Source organism: Grus americana, chromosome 6 (assembly GCF_028858705.1).
Source record: "Grus americana isolate bGruAme1 chromosome 6, bGruAme1.mat, whole genome shotgun sequence".
NCBI classification, from domain to species: domain Eukaryota; kingdom Metazoa; phylum Chordata; class Aves; order Gruiformes; family Gruidae; genus Grus; species Grus americana.
In genome coordinates, this window is record NC_072857.1 from 5,556,291 (window position 1) to 5,574,649 (window position 18,359).

The window sequence follows — 18,359 nt, forward strand, 5'->3', positions numbered from 1 at the left end:
AGACAGGTGCTGGGAATCAATCATAGAACCACAGAACCATAGACTGTGTGGGTTGGAAGGGACCTTAAAGCCCATCTAGTTCCAACCCCCCTGCCATGGGCAGGGACACCCTCCACTAGCCCAGGTTGCCCAAAGCCTCATCCAGCCTGGCCTTGAACACTGCCAGGGAGGGGGCATCAGAACTCCTGTGCCAAGGTTGCCATTTTTCTTCAAATAAAATTGCTTTTGCCAATATCCTCCTAATTCATGGTGTTTATCTTGACCACAACCCAGTTTTAGATCTAGTAATTCTTGGCCAAAGAAGTAGGTCCAAAGAAACCTACCAAACCAGTTTTGACATACATATAGATGCACCCCCGTACTGGGGTGTGGATTAAAGCCTTATTTGCAGGACGAAGCTTTGACTGTAGAAGCTGTGAATGGGATGTTCTTGGCATCTCTGGTGAGCAGAGTAGAAACCAGTATTTATGTGTAGGTGCTTCCTGACTGTGTTCCGCACCCATAGCCTTTACATAGTTTATTGCTTTTACTGGTATGGGAGTGGAGCGATACTATGCTGGGTTGCTGCCAAGCTAAGGATGCTATTAAAACTGCATTTTAAGGTTTACATTTTGAGTGCTCTTTTATGCAACTTTAGATTTTGGCCGAAATGTTGTAATGCTGGAAAAAAAGTCTAAAAATAATACTTTATAATTGCAACGTATAAATCTTACATAATGCTGCTTTTCAACTGCGATACGTACATTTGCAATGGGAAACTGAAGCCCTTGGTGCTTCTGGGTACAGCAGAGATTCAAATGGCGAGGGAAAAAAAAGAAAACGTCTTGTTCTTTCCTGTAGAGTGTTCGTTTTTACTGTCGGTATTCATATCTATTCCTAGTGGCACCTCAAGACCTGAACAAGATGCGAACCACGGCACAAATACGGAGTACATGAATTTACACAAGGGCACGGCAGACAGGACTGAGTAAGATGGCAGCAAATCTGTTAGGGCTGCAATCTTTTTTCTCTAGGCTTGAGTAAGGGTTGATCTAAGTGAGTAATGGGGACAGGCTGGGGCAGCGATAGGAACGTATGAAAGTAGGTGCTAAGGTGAAAAGGCTGACAGAAGCTGGCAGGATCCTTCCATAGTAGGGCAGGATCAACAGAAATTTTGCATGTCTGAGCTACAAGCAATCAGTGCAAAGCATTTAGCAACTGGCAGGCTCAAGTTTGGGACTCGGGATTTCTTTTTTCTCATCTTTCTGTTCATACCTTATACTAATTTATCTGAAATTTAAAATATGGTTGAAGTAAGGGAATTATAAATTGACTGATACTCATTAGACCCAAACTAAATAAGTTTTGTCTGTAGAGAAGCACAAAAAAACCCTAAGTATATCTCTGACTAGAAAAGAACTTTCAAACCAGAGCTATTATTTAAGCATCTTTAGACTTTCTGCAGAAACAACACTTTTCCTGTTTAATTTGGGTGAGGTGTGAGATCAATTTTTACTCTTCTGGATCCACTTTTTTTGCATCCCTAATTTTTTAGTTTGGTAAATAAAAAGCATATAATTGCCATAGCTATGGCTATATCTTTGCAATTTGAGGATCAGAACATGCAAATTCTATCTTGAAATTATTGGACATTTTAATCTTCTCATCTATGGCCTTCAGAATATGATTGTACAGGTGTGCGCTGACTTCCTAACAAGGTCCAAAATGCAAATCCCTCTCAGTAAGCCAGTTTTTATTCAGCAAAGAAGTAAAACTAACAATTAAACCAATTTTTTTCTCACCATCATTAGATGAGAGAGGAGAGAATACTGGGCAAGAACAAGACACCTGCTTATTACATTGTAAGATATTTTCATATTCCCCTGTTGAGCATGTTATGAATAATGGCTTTTGATAAATTTCTCCAGCCTTATTCAAGGAAATATTGTTGTCTTCATCAGCAGAGGCAAAAGAAATCTTTTTTTCTCTTTTTCCTTTTGCCCAGATCTCATATTTCTGTGGTTGCTATAGAAAGCTATTACTGGAACTCATATCTAATAAGTTTTCTTCTCCATCACCAAATAACTCTCTAATACCCAGTATTCCTAGGTGTTTGTTTTAGATATTGTTCTCCATGATCTCTTTTTTCTTTTTTTTAACCTGTAAAAGGGTCAAAGTTTTCTTTTCTATCCAGATACCTTCTAACTTCAGAATTTCTGAATTTAATGTAATTCCCCCATTGTCAAGCAACAGCCACCAAGAAACACAGCAAACCACTCTTACTTGTTCTGCTTTTGCTCTGTTGTGAAGACAGCATTTCAGATGAGTGTGGAATAGTTCATGGTTCCTGCTGTAGGTGATGAGGACCAGCTTTGGTTGCCTGACATTTTCGGGTGGACTGATTTATGCAGGGTGGCAAGGCCTTGCATCTTTCTTCCATAGCAGCAGGGATGCTGTTAGCCTCTGCTGGGCCAGAGGGAGCCAGGATGGGAATGTGGGAATGGGAAGTGGGGTGGGAAGGAAGAAGTTGGAAAAAAAAAGAAAAAAAAAGAAAAAAGTGTCAAAGCTCAGAACTAATGTGTTGGGGTTTTTTTTCCATTTTCAGACAAAATAGCCATGGCAGCAGCCTTGCTTCTGAAAAGCAGATGTAATGTGGGTGACAGGAAAAGGGTGAACTTAGAAATCTTTGCTCTTGCAAAACATGCAGCACCCGTTCATACGGGTGACTGGTAAGAACGGAGTTTTGCCTAGGGCAGCAGAGCCCCTCCAGTCTGACCATGTGAAGGGATTATTCAGGAAAGCTGCTTTTCAGTCCGTGTCAGGTATGTGCAGCAGATGATGCATAACTTGACGATGCATCATTTATGCTATTGTCCTATGAGGGTTATCAATTCCAAAATGTAAAAAGCACTGTATGACGCACATCTACTTTTTTCCACTCCCTTTAGTGAAATACAGGAGTAAAGATGTACTAAAAGCAGAAAAGTTAGCTGACTTATACCCCATCACAAGAGTTTTATATATCAAACAAAAAAGATTCATACTTTAATTATGCAAAGTGAAATGCAATAGTAAACTCAAAGACTTTTTTTTTATCTTAATGCTTAAATGTTAAGCTAGATATAAAAAGGATGCATAAATAAATGATAAATTGTTGATTACTTTGAAAGCTTATTTGAAATTTGTGTGCTATGTTGCTGACAGTAAGTGTCCTGAATTGGCCTAACGGATGCAACTTAATGTAGCAAACACCACAACAGCATGTATATTCACCTGACAGCGAGATGGGGGGTTGGAGTAGGGTTCAAAGTACTACAGCTATTCTGTCCACATGAAAATAAAGCCATTACATAATCTGCTACAACAAGTTTGTGAGATTTTTAACACAGTAACAGCAAAGGAGAAAAATAACTATAAATCCAGCCATTAAATCTGGCCTGGACTTGAAGTATGCATACAAAAAATACGTTCTTGATTTCCCTGTGTTATTTCAGTGTAACATAAAGCTATGTTTAGCTAGTTCCTCATTCCCTGCCTTCATTTCTACCAAACATTGCATTTGTACAGATGCATGCTCACACTTCACCATATGTACACTCATTCCACAGCATCTTTTACGGTGCCTGAAATCGGTATCAAGTGGCAGAGCATGGGTTTAATGGTCTGACTTCAAAATTATACCTATTCTTCACACACTGTGCCTTCTCCCACTTCAAAAAGAGAGCTACTACCCTTAATCAGTCCTTTTCTTCAGGTTGTCATCATGTCTTCTTCAATCTGTCCTGGTATCCTTGCTCGGGTGTTGGCATTTATAGGCTCCTGGCAAGCTCACAAGTCCTCTCTCTACCACCCAACGGGATGAGCATTGTCTTCAACAGCTGAGGGTAAGGCAGGCAGGCAGGCAGGCAAGCAACTGCATGGTCCTTCTTTTTGCAGCCTGTGGACAGGTCAGGTGTTACGGAGAGTTAACACACCAAGGAGTGGGATGTAAAGCTGGCATCTGAATCTCTGTTTGCTTTACAACTCTCTCTGCTGTTTGATTAGAGAATGAGGGTTGGTCACTTCCCTTGGGAAACCCCACTGCCCTCCAAGGAAATTGCTGTGCTCTGGAAGTCTACATGAATATTGGCTTATGCTACCCTTCTGGGAATATAGATATCTGGTAAAGTGGAAAAGGGTTTTGTGTGTCACACGGAAAAGCCAGAGGAGCATACTACCACAGCCCTTTCCCTCCACAGCTATTTTATAGAGCCATGCAGGCACTGAAATCAGCTGCTCTTTGAAAAAGCTCAGACAACTGGAGAATATTTGATCCAGCGATGCATACTTTTCACTAGATTAATTTCATGTTATTTAGACCTCTCCTGGAGGAACTGGTAAATGAGAGGGGCAACCAAAGGCAATGCCTGACAATTTTAGCACAAAGCCAGCATCCAGTGGAAGAGCAGGACCTTGCCCCACAGGCATTGCCCTACCCGCATTCACCCTGGAACAACCTTATCACTGGCAGTCCGGCTCCATCTGCACTCCAGCCTTAGCGGGCTGTGTGTTTCCTATCAGCGCTCTGTAAAATTAGGAAGGCAGTTTTACTTCTGTCTTGAATTGCCATAATTAATATGCTTTTTGCATCTGATGCCTCTCTGTGTGCCGAACGCAGATCACGTTTCCTGGATCTTCCCCCCTCTTCTTCCCGTGCCATCCACCACCCACCTCTGCTTGTGCTGGCTGCCTTCTGCACTGCGCAGGGAAGGGCAACATATGCTCCGTAATCAGGAGCATCTCCCCTCCAAAATTTGGGATGGATGGGTGGCCAGCCACAGTATGACAGGCGACAGACAGAACGCAGCTCATGCGTAGGACCCAAGGGTAGGGAGAACAACGCGTGCCAAAATCTCCGAGGTCTGGGTGTTCTCCTGGTGGGTTTTGATGCTGGGCCAGACCTGCCGCTCCAGCTCTTTGGCTGCTCCGTGTGCTCACTCCCTCAGGGGAAAACACGATGGGGCTGCATCTTTAGGAAACTCAGATGAGCCCCAAAGCTGGGGGTTTCACCTTGCACTGCTCGCATCCTTGGAGAGGAGCAAATGCTTCTTCCTGAGGTGATAATGAGGAACGGAGGTCCCAGGAAGTGGGATCAAGGTGCTGAATGCCAGGGCTGACATCCCGCAGCCCTGGGAAGGAGGCCAGTGCATCTCTTGAATCTGAATTTAAAGCCGTAGGCTGCCAGGATTTTGTTAAATAGATCTCATTCTCTATGCGCCGGACCAGATCTTGCACTTTGAACGTATCACTCAAGCCGCTGACAACAGGGTTCAGCGAGCTGAACCTGCAGGATCAAACTCTGCCTGTTATGTAAAGTCTGAGCGCAGGCAGCAGGCTGGGCTTTAAAGGAAGGAAATCTCATATTTATTCATGATTTAATTAAGGGAGATCAGGCTTTTCAGCCTGTTTTGAATATACATGAAAACAAATATATAGATAAGGCTATCGTTCCTCATATCAGCCCTATGCTTCTGAACAAAACGCAGCCGTTCCAAATATTCTTGATAGAGTGATTTAATCCATCACTGGGGTCAGAGCTTTCTTTTCCCGTATAGGGATTTAGAGCGTGGTACTACAGGTTTGAATCTTGAACACCAAACAAAAGACACATGAAAAGCAAAAATCCCTCACTGAAATTTCTTCAAGCCTTGTTTGAACACAAACCTCCCTGTGCTCTGGGTTTTATTCATTAAAACAAAGCACACAAAATAACTCTCACCTACTATTATTAATCATAAGGATTTGCTCAGGAAAACAAATATACTTGGGCTTTCAGAACAAATCAATTCAGAGAAAGGGAATATTTTGGCTGCCATGGCAGCCCAGAAGAGGGTAAAAACAAACGTCTTTGCTGCTGCTAGTTCGCAGCTGACTCCGAGATGGACTGTTGGTGATGTGTGATGCTATTTTTAAACAGCAATTGTTTAATCACTTCTGTTCCCCTGGGCTGAGACTAAAAATGATGCCTCCAGAGCACTTTGTCTACAAGCAGGTAGAAATAATTTGATCACATCCTTTATGGCTGCAGCTGTATCAAGTATCGGCAACACGTTTCACAAAGAATCTAAATATTGAGCAGAAGTGAGAGAGTGTTGATCATGACATCTAAGCCGCGTAATGTCACCAAGTGATCTGCTATGAAACACATCATCATCTCCAACAGAAAAGGCTTGCTTAAAACTGTATATTCTTTTCTGGCTTTCATTTTTTGCCGCAGCGTTAACTCTTGGGGTTCATGTACCCACTCTACATGAAAGGCATAGATAATTCTGAAGGACATATGTAATTGCATGTAAGCATTTCAAGTGTGTGTATTTCTGACATTGGTTATTGGACTTGCTGTTGGTTTGTAATCATTGACAGCTCTATTGCAGACTCTTATCAAGGAAAGCAGAATTAAATACAGATGGACTTGCCAGGAAGACAGTGTGACAATGTCTGACGGACAAGATCTGAACCATAATCTCATCGCAAATCTTTACAAAAAAAGAGAAGTGTTTCTGTATCTGGATTTCCACAGCATACCTGGATCTTACTTGTAATACAGAAACATTTCCTATTATTAATCTTAGAAGCAGTGACTCTTGCAGAAAAGCATTCATTTTAGCAAACTGGAGATATTTTCTCGGTCAAACTGTGATGTAACTCTGTGTAAATCAGCAGCATTATGCAAGCAAGAAACTTGACCTAATAGATAGAGCAAACACTTAAACCTCCAGCACATAGAGTAATAGCCTGGCTTCCCAGATGTCAATGGGAATTTTACTATTGACTTCCATAGGGCCAGGATCTCACCCATATCTGCATAGATGATTAATAGCTCCCCTGCCTTTCAATATCCTCTCTGGCTAACAATAAATTATCTCTGCCAGTGATTACTTTTAAGATGTAGCTCATAAAAATGCTTGTGAAAAGCAAATAGTTTTGCCTTTGGGACAGACTATATTAAAGTAAGTGTTGGATATGTTTGAAATCTTCCCCAGATGGATTGCCATAGGGCACTCCAAGATCTTCCTGCCTTCATTTCAAATAATCCCAGCCGCTTGTCCTGCTATAGCGTTATCCTTGTAGATTTTTTCAGAAAAAAATGAATTAAGCTTTCTGTCAAAGTGCATTTAATATGAGTGTTTGTTAAATGGTTTTGCCTCCTTCCTTGTTCATGGGTTTGCAGGGATACTTCTGTTTATTTTGAGAAAAGACATAAATACAGTCCTTGGCGTTTGGTTTGCGTTTTTTTTCATACACATGTACCCCTAAGAAACAGTGCTTAGAACAAGTTGATGGGGAGAACCTGTTATTGTAATTTTATTTTCATTCTCTTAAAGTATTGGCCAAGTGCCAGCTTCAGGATGTGTGTCTCTAGAAAGAAAAAAGCCTTACTGATAAAGAAGTAAATAAGCTCTGATTTTGAAAGCTGCAGGACCCCTTCATTCAATAATCTTCTTGTGGGTCTCTGGCTATTTAACTCCTCTTGCTGTCAGACAAGTCACTCCCAGTCCTGCCTCTCCTTCCCTTTTTTCTTGATTTGAATAAGCTTTCAAGATCAGCTGGAGAAGGCTTCCACCAGGACTGCTATTCCCAACTTGTCCAGTTGCCAGAGAGTTTCTCTTTACTGTTTGCTTCTTGGGTTACTCTTTCTGTCTTTTCTTGCTCTTTCTATCGTTTACTCACTCTTCAATCATCTCCTGCGTTCGTATTCAGAGGAAGGGCACCAGGTTACTGAGGTGCACAAGGCTTCTGCACGTATTAAGGTAGACAAAGTGTAAACGGCAATGTAAGTGATGTCTTCTCAGCTTGTCTGTGATATTGCAGAAATATTCAGTCTCCTTGGGGACTCCAGTAGTGACTTCCACTTTCTCCACAGAGAAAATAATCATTTACTACTACCCTTTGTTTCTTATCTGTTAGTTATTTATCCATGAAAGAACTTCCTCTCTCATCCTGCTGCAATTTTCTTTTAAGACTTCTTTGACAGGATTCCTGAAAGCCCTTTGAAAATGAACACGCGGATGTTGAACTATGTCCCTCTTGCACAGAGAAGAGCAGCTGAGCCCCATTTTTCTACATGTGGGGAGAAGAGCTGTCATGCTGTCATCAAGGAAAAAAGGCTGGAGAACAACAGGTCTGTATTCATATCCTTGTGACTAGACCTGAAAGTGAAGTGTCAGTATCTCAGGCCAGGTCCCTCAGAGCCACAGACATACACGTGTGTTTTGATGTCATCTGCCTTCTTTTGCTGCTGTTCCAGTGTTGAACCAAAATTTTGAAGCCCTTGAAGTTATTTTGCACATGTAACTGGCATTGGATATTGCCTAATATTGAGTGCCCTTTTATTTCTGTATGAGCGCACAGCCTGCCGCTGCTTTCTCTTTAGACGGGCACATAGCACACAGCCATGAAAGAGCTTCTCAGGTTATTGAAGTGAGTACCCATATGAACCAGGATCACTGGAACACAGGATCGGTTTATCACAAAGGTCTTTTGTCTCTCTACTCTTCTCCTTTTCCTCCAGTACCACTGCCACTGCCTGTATCCTCATCCTAGGTAAAACATGGCAGAACTTGTACCAACCATCCTGTAGAGGAGGGAGGGAGAGGGGAAGAGGAGCAAATCAGATTTTGAATTATAATCACATTTTCAAGAGGAATCTATCTAAAGCCTTAAGTAGTAATCATGAAAATATTACCAATGAGGACCTACACAGCAACTTACTACAGGAAATTTCTACTCAGGGTGCACTGCAGAGCTGGGAAAGGGAAACAGGCTTCTGAGTGTCCCACTAGATCAGCCATGTCCCAGTGAGCAAAAGTCCTCCCTGCAGGAAGGCTAACAGCAAGTGAGTTGGACTGCAAACCGAGGAGAGTCAAAGTCATTCTATGGGAAGAGTCACTCTGCAGTTTTAGGACAGGAATTAAATTTAATGTACAAGGCCAAGTTATTCTCATTTGTGCACTCGCACAGATAGCAGATCTACCTGCTTCTGCTATAAGGAAGAAGAGTTATATAAAGATGAATGTGATCTTTGTTTAGAAGTTGAATTTGAATTTTCAATACCTTGTTGTTTCACTCAGCATCATTCACTGTATTTTCTCATTTCTAGCTCTCTTTCTCCTCCATGTAGCAATTTCTGAGTTTCATTGTTATTCCATCTACTGACATGAAAGAGTAAATGCTGTGATTCCCGAACAGCATTAGCCGAATAAGCCAGGGAAGTTAACCCCTCAGAGGGTCTCTCTCCCATTCTGAAGCACGTTGTAACATGTTTCACAATGACTGCACCTCTTGAACTTATTTTTTTATATCACTGTTGATTTATTTTTTTTCCCGGTACTTTCCTTTGCCCCTTTTGCCACTTTCCTTCTTCATGCTCCATAAACGCATTTCTGCAGACGTAAGATGCTCCGAAGGTAGGTAGGTATTTGACAAGAAGGTATTTGACACCCCCAAGGTCATATGCGTGACGTTTCATTAGCTACAAAGCGCAATGTTTACTCTAGCATCAACCAGCAGATAAAAGGACAATATATTTTAATGTTCTGCCAAAGATAAATGGAAGGCAGTTATAAAAAAAAGAGAATACCAACATAATTTTAAAATTCCTACTTTTTAAGTATGCATCATAATTAACTCATTTTTTTCTTGTCCAATAGAATATATGAATTTATGTCAATTCTCTTATTTTGAGAATGATACCATTACAATATCCTTCTGCAGTTTCTATTCCTACAAACCTTGAATTTTTTGTTAATTCTGTTGGAGAAGGAACTATTCTGCTTTTTAAAATACATCATAACTATGAGGGAAGACAATTTATCAATTTAAATGGCCACACTTAAATATTATATTTAGAACTAACTGAAGCTTTAACCCCCCTATACAGACACAGTTCTCAAAAAAATAAAAATATAATGTAAATGATTGAGATTAGAGTTATGTTAACTACTGTAATTTTCCTTTGTGAACTATATCTTGAATAAGGGGGGTGGGGTGTGTGTGTGGGGGGGAGCTGCTTGTTTTTAAGGTCTTAAGCTCCGTTTGCCCAAGATTGAAAGATTTTTAGTTTCCTGCCTAGTTTTAAAAAATTATTTGAGCAGTAGCCTATGGGGGGCACTCACGTACTGCAAACAGATCCTACTCCTCCCAAACTAGTCAGATTATGCTGCGAGGGAACGGGGCAGACCCTGGGGCACATTTTCACATTACCTTTTATACAGAGAACAAAAGTGAGTAAAATAAACTAAAACATTTTTTTTGTTGCAGCCTTACTATTCCCCGATGAAAGACAAAGTGATATTAAAAAGGTGCATTTTAATGACATACAGATCCTGATTATGCTAAAAGCGTAAAAGCATCGCGTAGACTGTGGAGCTTGTCTGCATTTTTTAAATTCTAAACAAGGTACCTTGTACATTATGTTTCAATGGCAGATACAATTATTATTCACCTACTGAGTTTTTGGGATTGTTTTAAACTTTAATGACAGTCATACGCCCTGTTCTTGATTTTATGGAGTGAAACAATTATTTATTCAAATTACTTTTGGATTTTTTTTTTTTGCCATGAAAGAAAAATTTGCCTACTGTTGTAGCCGTGGCTGTTTGCCACAGCAGTCATTTGGACTGCTACCGTAAAGCCTTTATCTGACGGCAAAAACCTTGTACCAGATGTTCCTTTATTTGATCTGTTTTATGATTAATCAGATTTAGCCCAAAACCAGAATGAAAATCCTGCTATGGCACCTGGCTGCCATCACACAATAATTTGCTTTGAAGTAGGGAGGGAAGGGTCATTTAATCTTTAAAATGCTGTGGTGCAGACTCGTAAGTTTTTGTTCCGATAGATTTTGGAGGAAGATACTATAAAAGTGAATATAATAGCTGTCGGCAGGATAATTTTCCAAACATGTCAAACTGGTAAATACTACTAATTTCTCCTAAAGGAAATGTTAAAGGAAGTTTGGATAGTAAACAGTTACGCACACAGGCTCTTGTGCCTGGCCAGGCAGCACTGATGCCGCTGCAATGCCATAGGGCTGGTACAATGCACCAGCAGCCATAGGGCTAAACCCTGGCTAAGTAATAAAATTCAGCTTCTCTGTAGAATAAAAAGTGCCAGAAAGAAAGCGTTTGCACAGGCTTCTTCAGTAATGCATGTGTCCAACATTTATCAAGAAGGGGAAATGTTGTGAGTTTATAACACCGATGAGTCAAGCGATGGAGGTACGTTTGGGATGGAAAGGGAGCACTTCCCTTGGGAAAAGCACCTACAATATAACCCTGCAACATCAGGAAACGTGAAGTGGTACCACTGCTTTGCTCCAAACTGAGATATTTTTTGCATGTGGAGCTGATATACAACAGATAGTGGCAACTTTACTTTTTTATAAAAAATAATTTTATTATAATTGATTTTATTGTTGTAAGGAGAAGTGACATGTATTTCCAGGGCATGTCAGATAACCACAAGCCTCCCAGGTTTGTAAGCACAGGCGCACCTATTTGTGTGGTATACTATCTTTTTCTACATTATATGCCGCACAATTGTGAATCTATGATTGATATATGTCATAATGGGATCCATTTACAATACTTATTAAGTGGCATGAATTCCTTCCAATTTCAGTGCCGCCAGATGTAAGTCTTAATAAAATACTTGTTTTTTTAAAAATATTACTTCTAGTTTCTGCGCTTCTGGCAAATGGTAAATCTATGCTCCTGGAGAGCAGTAAAATATGGAAACCTAATAGAAGATTGTGGAAATCGATAATGACTTCTGTCAAATGACATTATGCATTATGTATTATTTTTATTTTAATCATTCACTATCACTGAGAAAGATCCCACTAGGTTATTCCTGATGCCTTGTTTAGGAAATAAAAGAGGTAGATAAAGCTGTACACTTTAGTTCACAACACTTACGTGATGAAATTGAAAATTTCATAAATTAGTTGCATTGAAATCTAATAAAAAAAAAGATGAGTTCTCTCAGGCAATTTTCCTGTAGATTTCTGACTAGGTCCTGCCTAAATGTTATAAACGATGAAATTAATCCAAAGTTACTATTGGTAGGACCGGTTACCTCTGCCATCCCTTGGCAGTGCTCTAGAGGTACTTGGGTGTCCAAATCTCAACCATTTCAGTAACTGGACTGGTAGGACTAACGATGTAGAATATTTACATTTGTGTTTAAGCATGTGCTCACAGGTATTTGTGAGATGAACTCAAGGTACCCACTGTCTTGGAAAATCACATTTTATTAAACAAAGGTAATTTTATTATGGTACTCGGAGCTACAGAGTATATTTATTTTGGGATAAACTGGAGAAAGAAGTACTTTGAACTGGTTAATATGCCACATGGTCTTGATACAAATTTTACCATGGAAGTTTGAAACAGATTTAACCAGAATTTTTTCTCTCTTTTCTACGTTTCATATTTTTTCTCAGCATTGGCCATAAACATTATTTTTTTGGACAAGGAGTTTCTACTCCACTTATTCAAAGTAAATTTGATCTTTCTCTGCATGTTGGATGGATCCTCTGAATGCAGGAGGGTGCCAGGTAAGAAAGTTAGCCTGTTTTATATAAGCAACTTAATGTATTGGGTAATAAAATAATTTGAAAGTTTCTTTTGAAAGAGATGATTCTTTTTTTTTTTTCTTCCCTCAAAATTGTCCTTTAAATGGACTTCAAAAGGTGAAGAGTTCTTTTCTGTTCTTATAAGTTTTATGAACCTATTTTTATGAGAAACAAACATCGCAATCAGTGTTAAGATCTCCCATTTATGTCTTCGTTAAAGCATATCCAGTTAACTTGTCCCAAACAGATGTCTGGGTACTATAAGCTGGCATTTGACTGCCTTGTCTTAGCAGACTTGCATCAGTTCACTGCATTTCCCCCGAACTGGCTTTTGGTCCGGTACTACCTCTCAAGCATTTGCAAGCAAAATGATTACGGAATTTCTTCATGTTAGTCGGAAGATGGAGATCAGGAATAGATCAAGATCATGGTTTTCAGGTTTAAGACTTCAGATTTTTCTTGTCCCATTTATTGTTGCACTCGTGAAGTAGGTCTTCACACTGATCCATATTTATGCATTTTTTAATACCTTCCAATTTACGTATTAAAGCCATGCCAAAACATCTCGAATGCCAGGCAGCGATTTCCACCCATGGCACTTGGTATGCAAATATACACATTACAGCTCACACATGAAGAACTTTTCCAGCAGCTGTTGAAGATGCACATTCAGAAAGTCTTTAATAATGAAACCACTGTTGCACTGCAGTAATGAAAAATTCCTTTAGGGATGTTTTCTCCAGTAGGGATAGCTTGTAATGCAAACCCCTGAATTCAGACAGGGTGGGTTTTTTTGTTCTTTTTTTTAATCTTCAGTCTTTTCTCCCTTCTCGCTCCCCTCAAATACTTTCTTCCTTCTTTCTGCTCCTGTGTCAGCCGCTGCCTGGCAACTTTTCTCTATCTGGTGGGACAGGGCAGGGCACCCGACCGCCTCCAGACTGGCTGCCAGCACCATCCCCTAGCAACCCGGCCAGGCGCCCGTGATGCTCTCCAAAGGGCCGCACACATCGCCAGCAACCTTCGGACCCACCGCCCCGCGTCCGCAGCATCCCTTAACTCACCCCTGTCACATTGGGCGGTGGGGGAATCGTTGATATGACCATCCCTACCTACCTACACGCCTACTCGAAGGCCATGCCTGATATACAATAAATAAGGAACGCTATAACCCAATTTTTAGTGATGCAGTTGAGGTAGTTTCATAGTGACTAATGTCAGAATTACCTGGCTGATAATTAATATTCCTATGTTGTGTTATACAGTGAGGACAAATGATTGGTTCTACTTCGTTTAATTTATCTCAATAAGAGATTTCATAATATTCTATAGCTTGATGAATTCATTTATTTAACCTGTCAGTGTTAATAACACTGATTAGGAGGAAGAAGTTATAAAGCACTGTAAGAGCAAACAGATTTCTAGCAGCATTTTTAACTTTGAATTTTCTGTCCAGCAGTACTTCACTCTAGTCTTCTGTATAATTAACTTTTTTTTTAGCTGTAGCAAGGAAAAGACATTTCTACACGCTTAAACCCTTCTTGTCTCTCTCCCCTGTATCTGCTCTTAGTTCAACTCCCCGGTGCTTCTGGTTCAGTTCTTTCAAACGGGAGTGGGTGGAGACTTGTATTTGACAAACTGATCTGGTTCCTGACCCGTGTATCTGCCACCAGTCCTGCATCTCTCGATGTTCCCCCACCACGCAGAGATCTAAATGAAGCTGTGTGCATGCAAACATCAGCAGGCAGGTCGGAACTGCAGAAACTGCATCCAGCTAAAATCTCCATTTTCTTTTTTTTTTTTTTCCCTCAGGTCTGAGGTATAGGAAAAGCATGTTATACAGCAGGTGATTGCTTAAAGCATTTGAATTATAATACATGTATAGATACCGGTTTGGATTCTGTCTCTGATGACTTCAGCAAACTTTTTTAAGTTTATTCATAGAAGACAAAGATTAAAATTTTCATACAGCTCTTGGAGCTACCTTTTTCTGAGGTGGAAAGGAGATATGAGAATGCTGGTTACTTGTACACGTTTTGACTGTACTGTTGGAGTCATTTCATCCCATCATGTAGAGACATCCCATCACTTCATAGCGAGTGATGTTTAATGGAAATGAAGTTGAGGAGAATGATTTATGAAAGGTCAACTTGTATTTGTTCAACAGCCTGTATTTTAAAACCAGGCTTCTATGATAATTACTGCCTCATAGAGCTATCTTAAAGCAAGCTACATTTTTAGGCAGTAATTTGTCAAACGATTACTTACAGGTAATTGCATTTTCAGTCATAATTCTGACTTCATACTCTTTATTGACACTTTGTGTCCTGTAAACAAGGAGGCCATTGACTTTTATTATAAATATTATTTAAATATTTCAATAAGTTTATGTGCATATGTGATCTGCAGTATTGAAAGCAAGATCAATTAATTCTTCAAAGGCTCTCATAAATGCTAATGTTTAAAATGGGAAGTAAATTGCACCGTATCATTAAAGCAAATTATTCAAGAAGAGTAGTGAGGACTGTTGTTAAATAAGTATGGAATGAGACCGAAAAGGAGCAAATTAGAAATAAAGCGTCAGATGGTTGAAAAGAAGGATTTTAGTCGAGGCGTTTTTGTGAGAAGGCACGAAAGGGCAGCACGCCAATTAACAGATAACGTTTGGGGGAAAAGCATGACCACTTGTAACCTTGCAGACCTCAAGACTTTTGCAGAAGATGCAAGAAGTCAAGATGAAAGAAGACTATTCGATAAAGATAGTTCCGTATCCCAAGAATACAGGGACAGCATGTTCACTTGCAAATATGTGTTTCTTTGTACCATGTGACAGTCCTGGCATGTGGGAAATGTCACCGATTTGAGCAGGAGTTCCTCACAACTTGGAATTCCCTGGTTTTCCTTCGCACATTTTCTCATTTGGCTCCAGCATCTACATATTTTCATATTTGAAATGAAAAGGTTGCCCAAATAAAATTATAATTAATGCATAAGAGCCATATAGGTGGCTCTGGCGGTTTACAGAAGGATGCAAAGCAATCTCATCTGTAAAGGCGGTGGAATAATGTTTCAGTGTGACATTCAGCATGACTTCATTTTAGTTATAAAAGCAACTGATTTCCAAGACCATGGACACTGCCAGATTTTTTCACCTTAATTCAGATCTGCTCATTTCTGTATTAGCAAAGGTTTTCTACACTGGGATCTATAATTCTGCTCAGTTATGGCCATATAAATACTAATTGACGGTGGGGGAATTACATAGGCTTTATAGACAGTAGATAAATGCAGAATTTGATCCAACTGGATTTTTCCCCTCAGCAGTAAATTGTTTGCAGTAATAAAGCTACCAGCAACCCCCCGTGAGTCCTGCCAGGCCCTGAGCCCAGAGGAGTCCCTGGGACCAGGACTGGACTTTTCCATTATCACAGGGTCTTTCCCCCATTTCAACAGAAATAATTCAGTATTTCCTATTTTTCCTAGGTTGTGTATTGTTCCGTCCTTCAGCATCGCCTGGTCTTTCTGCTCCTGGAAGCCCCTCTTGACTGTACTGCTCCATGTAAAAGGTATTTAGGTTCTGTGTTGCAGAATATAAGCATGAAGTTAAAAGGACTTTACCCTTGAAGTGCAGGGGTCTCAGCAGTCAATTTTAGCGCCTTGCTGCCTTTGTAGAAAACTAATATCTGAAGATGAAGTAAAAGCTTTATCACCTTTCGTCTGTTAAAGGGCTTGGTTTAAAAAAAAAAGTATGTGAAAATGCTATAAGCAAACTGTGTTTGTGTTATATGACGATTTCAAGGTAATACGCTTATGTCAACGTTATGGTTCAGCCGCACAAAGCTGGGAACAACTATGAATCGTGAGCCCGCTGCCTTCTTAGATGTACTTCAAGAAGCATCATTAGCCGAAGCCAAGTTTGCGAGAGCTGCTCTGGATGTCAACTCTCCCTTCACAGACAAGAAGCACGCAGCCTTCTCCAGCGCTTTCATCCCTGCTGCTCAGTCAGGCACGAGGGTTTGCGGGGTTTTTTTAGCTTTTTTCCTTTTTGCTGACTCACCCACCGAGCCACCCAAGCTTTCCTGAGGTTTGTCTTCCAGAATTTTAAAAAAATTACCTCAAATCTTAAAAAAAAGCGCCACCCCAAACCCCAAGCAAGGCGGGAGAGCCGGGGACGACACGCGCTCCCTCACTTCTGCCTTCCCCCGCGCGTGCAGCGCGGCTTCGCGCCTGGCGCTCCGCAGGCGCGGGGCGGGGGCGGGACGGCGACGCGGAGCGGGGCGGGGCCGGGGGCTGGGCCGGGGGCGGGCGGAGGCGGAGCGCGGCGCTGCCGGCCGCCGGCGCCCCGCGCTGCCCGCTCGCTGCGTGAGGCGAGCCCAGCCGCGCTCCGCGTTGAAAAGTGACGGCGCGACGGCGGCTCCCGCAGAGGCTCCGCGCTCACGGCGGCGCTGCCGCTCCGTTTCGCGTTCGCGGCCGGCCGGCAGGCAGGCAGGCAGGCTCGCTCCTTCCTTCCTTCCTTCCACAGTGCGGTCGCCGCGATGTCCGTGCTCCTCCTGGCCCTGGCGACGCTCTGGGGATTACCGCCCGTCGCCGAGGCGCTGGCAGCGGGAGCCCGCGGAGGTAAGGCGTGTCCGCGGCGGAACGCGCAGCGCTGCGCCGTACCTCGCCCCTTGCGCTCCGCCCGCTGAACTTTCCGCCGGTGCCGGCTTCTTCCCGGGAAGTTTTGCGGCGCCTTGCGCGCCTCCCCGTCCCTCCGCGCTGCGTGGGGCGGGCGCGGCCGCGGAGCGCCCCATGCAAACTTGGGTGCCGGGAGCGCCGCGCTGGGCTGCGGCTCTCGGCGGAGCGAGAACCGGGCGAGCCCTACGGCGGCGACAAGTACACGGAGACGGGGGGGGAAGGATGTGTCACTCCCCTCGGTGATCCGGGTTGAACACACCAGCTGTGAATTACCTCTTCGTTATAAGAAACCAAGGCGGGCGTTAATTGCGGGGGTCCAACCCTCCCTGGCAGCGCACGTACCTGCTGCTGGCGAGTGCCCCGGGCACGTCCTGTGGAGCGGTGCCGGCCGGGGGCTCCCCGAGAGAGCCCCGGGGCTGGGCGGCGATGTACTGCAGAAACGGCGAATGCCCTCCGCTTTCCCGAGGCTTTCAAAAGTTCCTTCGTTTTATTTTGCTAAGGTGCCACCCACTTAATAGCTGAACTTGTATTTAGGCAGCGGGTAGCTGCTGCTGAGCCGGGTACGGCTGGTGAGGGAGGAGGAACTCGGGACCCCTTCCTTAGCCGAGGTGTGGAAAATTTCAGAAGTTGCAACTCTTTTCGTCTCCGAAGTCATCTCTGATGGGAGAGGGTACCGGTTCTCCTGCCGGAGTTAGTCTCGGGGTTTCTTGTTGCATTTTGTACCGTTACCAGACCTCTCCTATTTTCCCGGAAGATGTTTGAATTGAGTATTTTTCTAAAGTACAGGCTAAGTCCCCCTTCTGTTCTGCTCAGGTGCAGGAATGGCAGCGTACTGCTCTGGCAGAGGTTTTCTTACCGCTGTAGAAAACACTGCTAATCAGAAGATAGTCTGTCGGCTTGTTTGTAGCCCTTTAGCTTCAAAACTGTACGGTCTTATGAATGAGACTGCTCATGTTGTTGTTGTACCCGCTCTGCAAGGATTTAGTAGATTTCAGTGTAAATATAACTCTGTGAAGCATTGAATTCTCACTGTTAGGCATTGGGTTCCTCTCAATCACGTACACACTACCTACTAAATTGTTTACTAACTGCT

At 42.3% G+C, this 18,359-nt stretch overlaps 1 protein-coding gene across 7 annotated transcripts in view; it reads left to right on the forward strand.

Annotated features, from left to right (window-relative positions):
* The first annotated feature begins 16,909 nt into the window (after positions 1-16,909).
* LRP1B (LDL receptor related protein 1B) overlaps positions 16,910-18,359 on the forward strand; it is a 738,176-nt gene continuing 736,726 nt past the window's right edge. For all 7 annotated transcript variants that reach the window (XR_008577717.1, XM_054830556.1, XM_054830557.1 and 4 more), the window contains exon 1: positions 16,910-17,209. Coding sequence is in view for 6 of the 7 variants with exons in the window: in XM_054830556.1 (XP_054686531.1) it covers positions 17,128-17,209 (82 nt within the window). In the remaining variant the exon portion in view is untranslated. The remainder of the gene's footprint in view (positions 17,210-18,359) is intronic.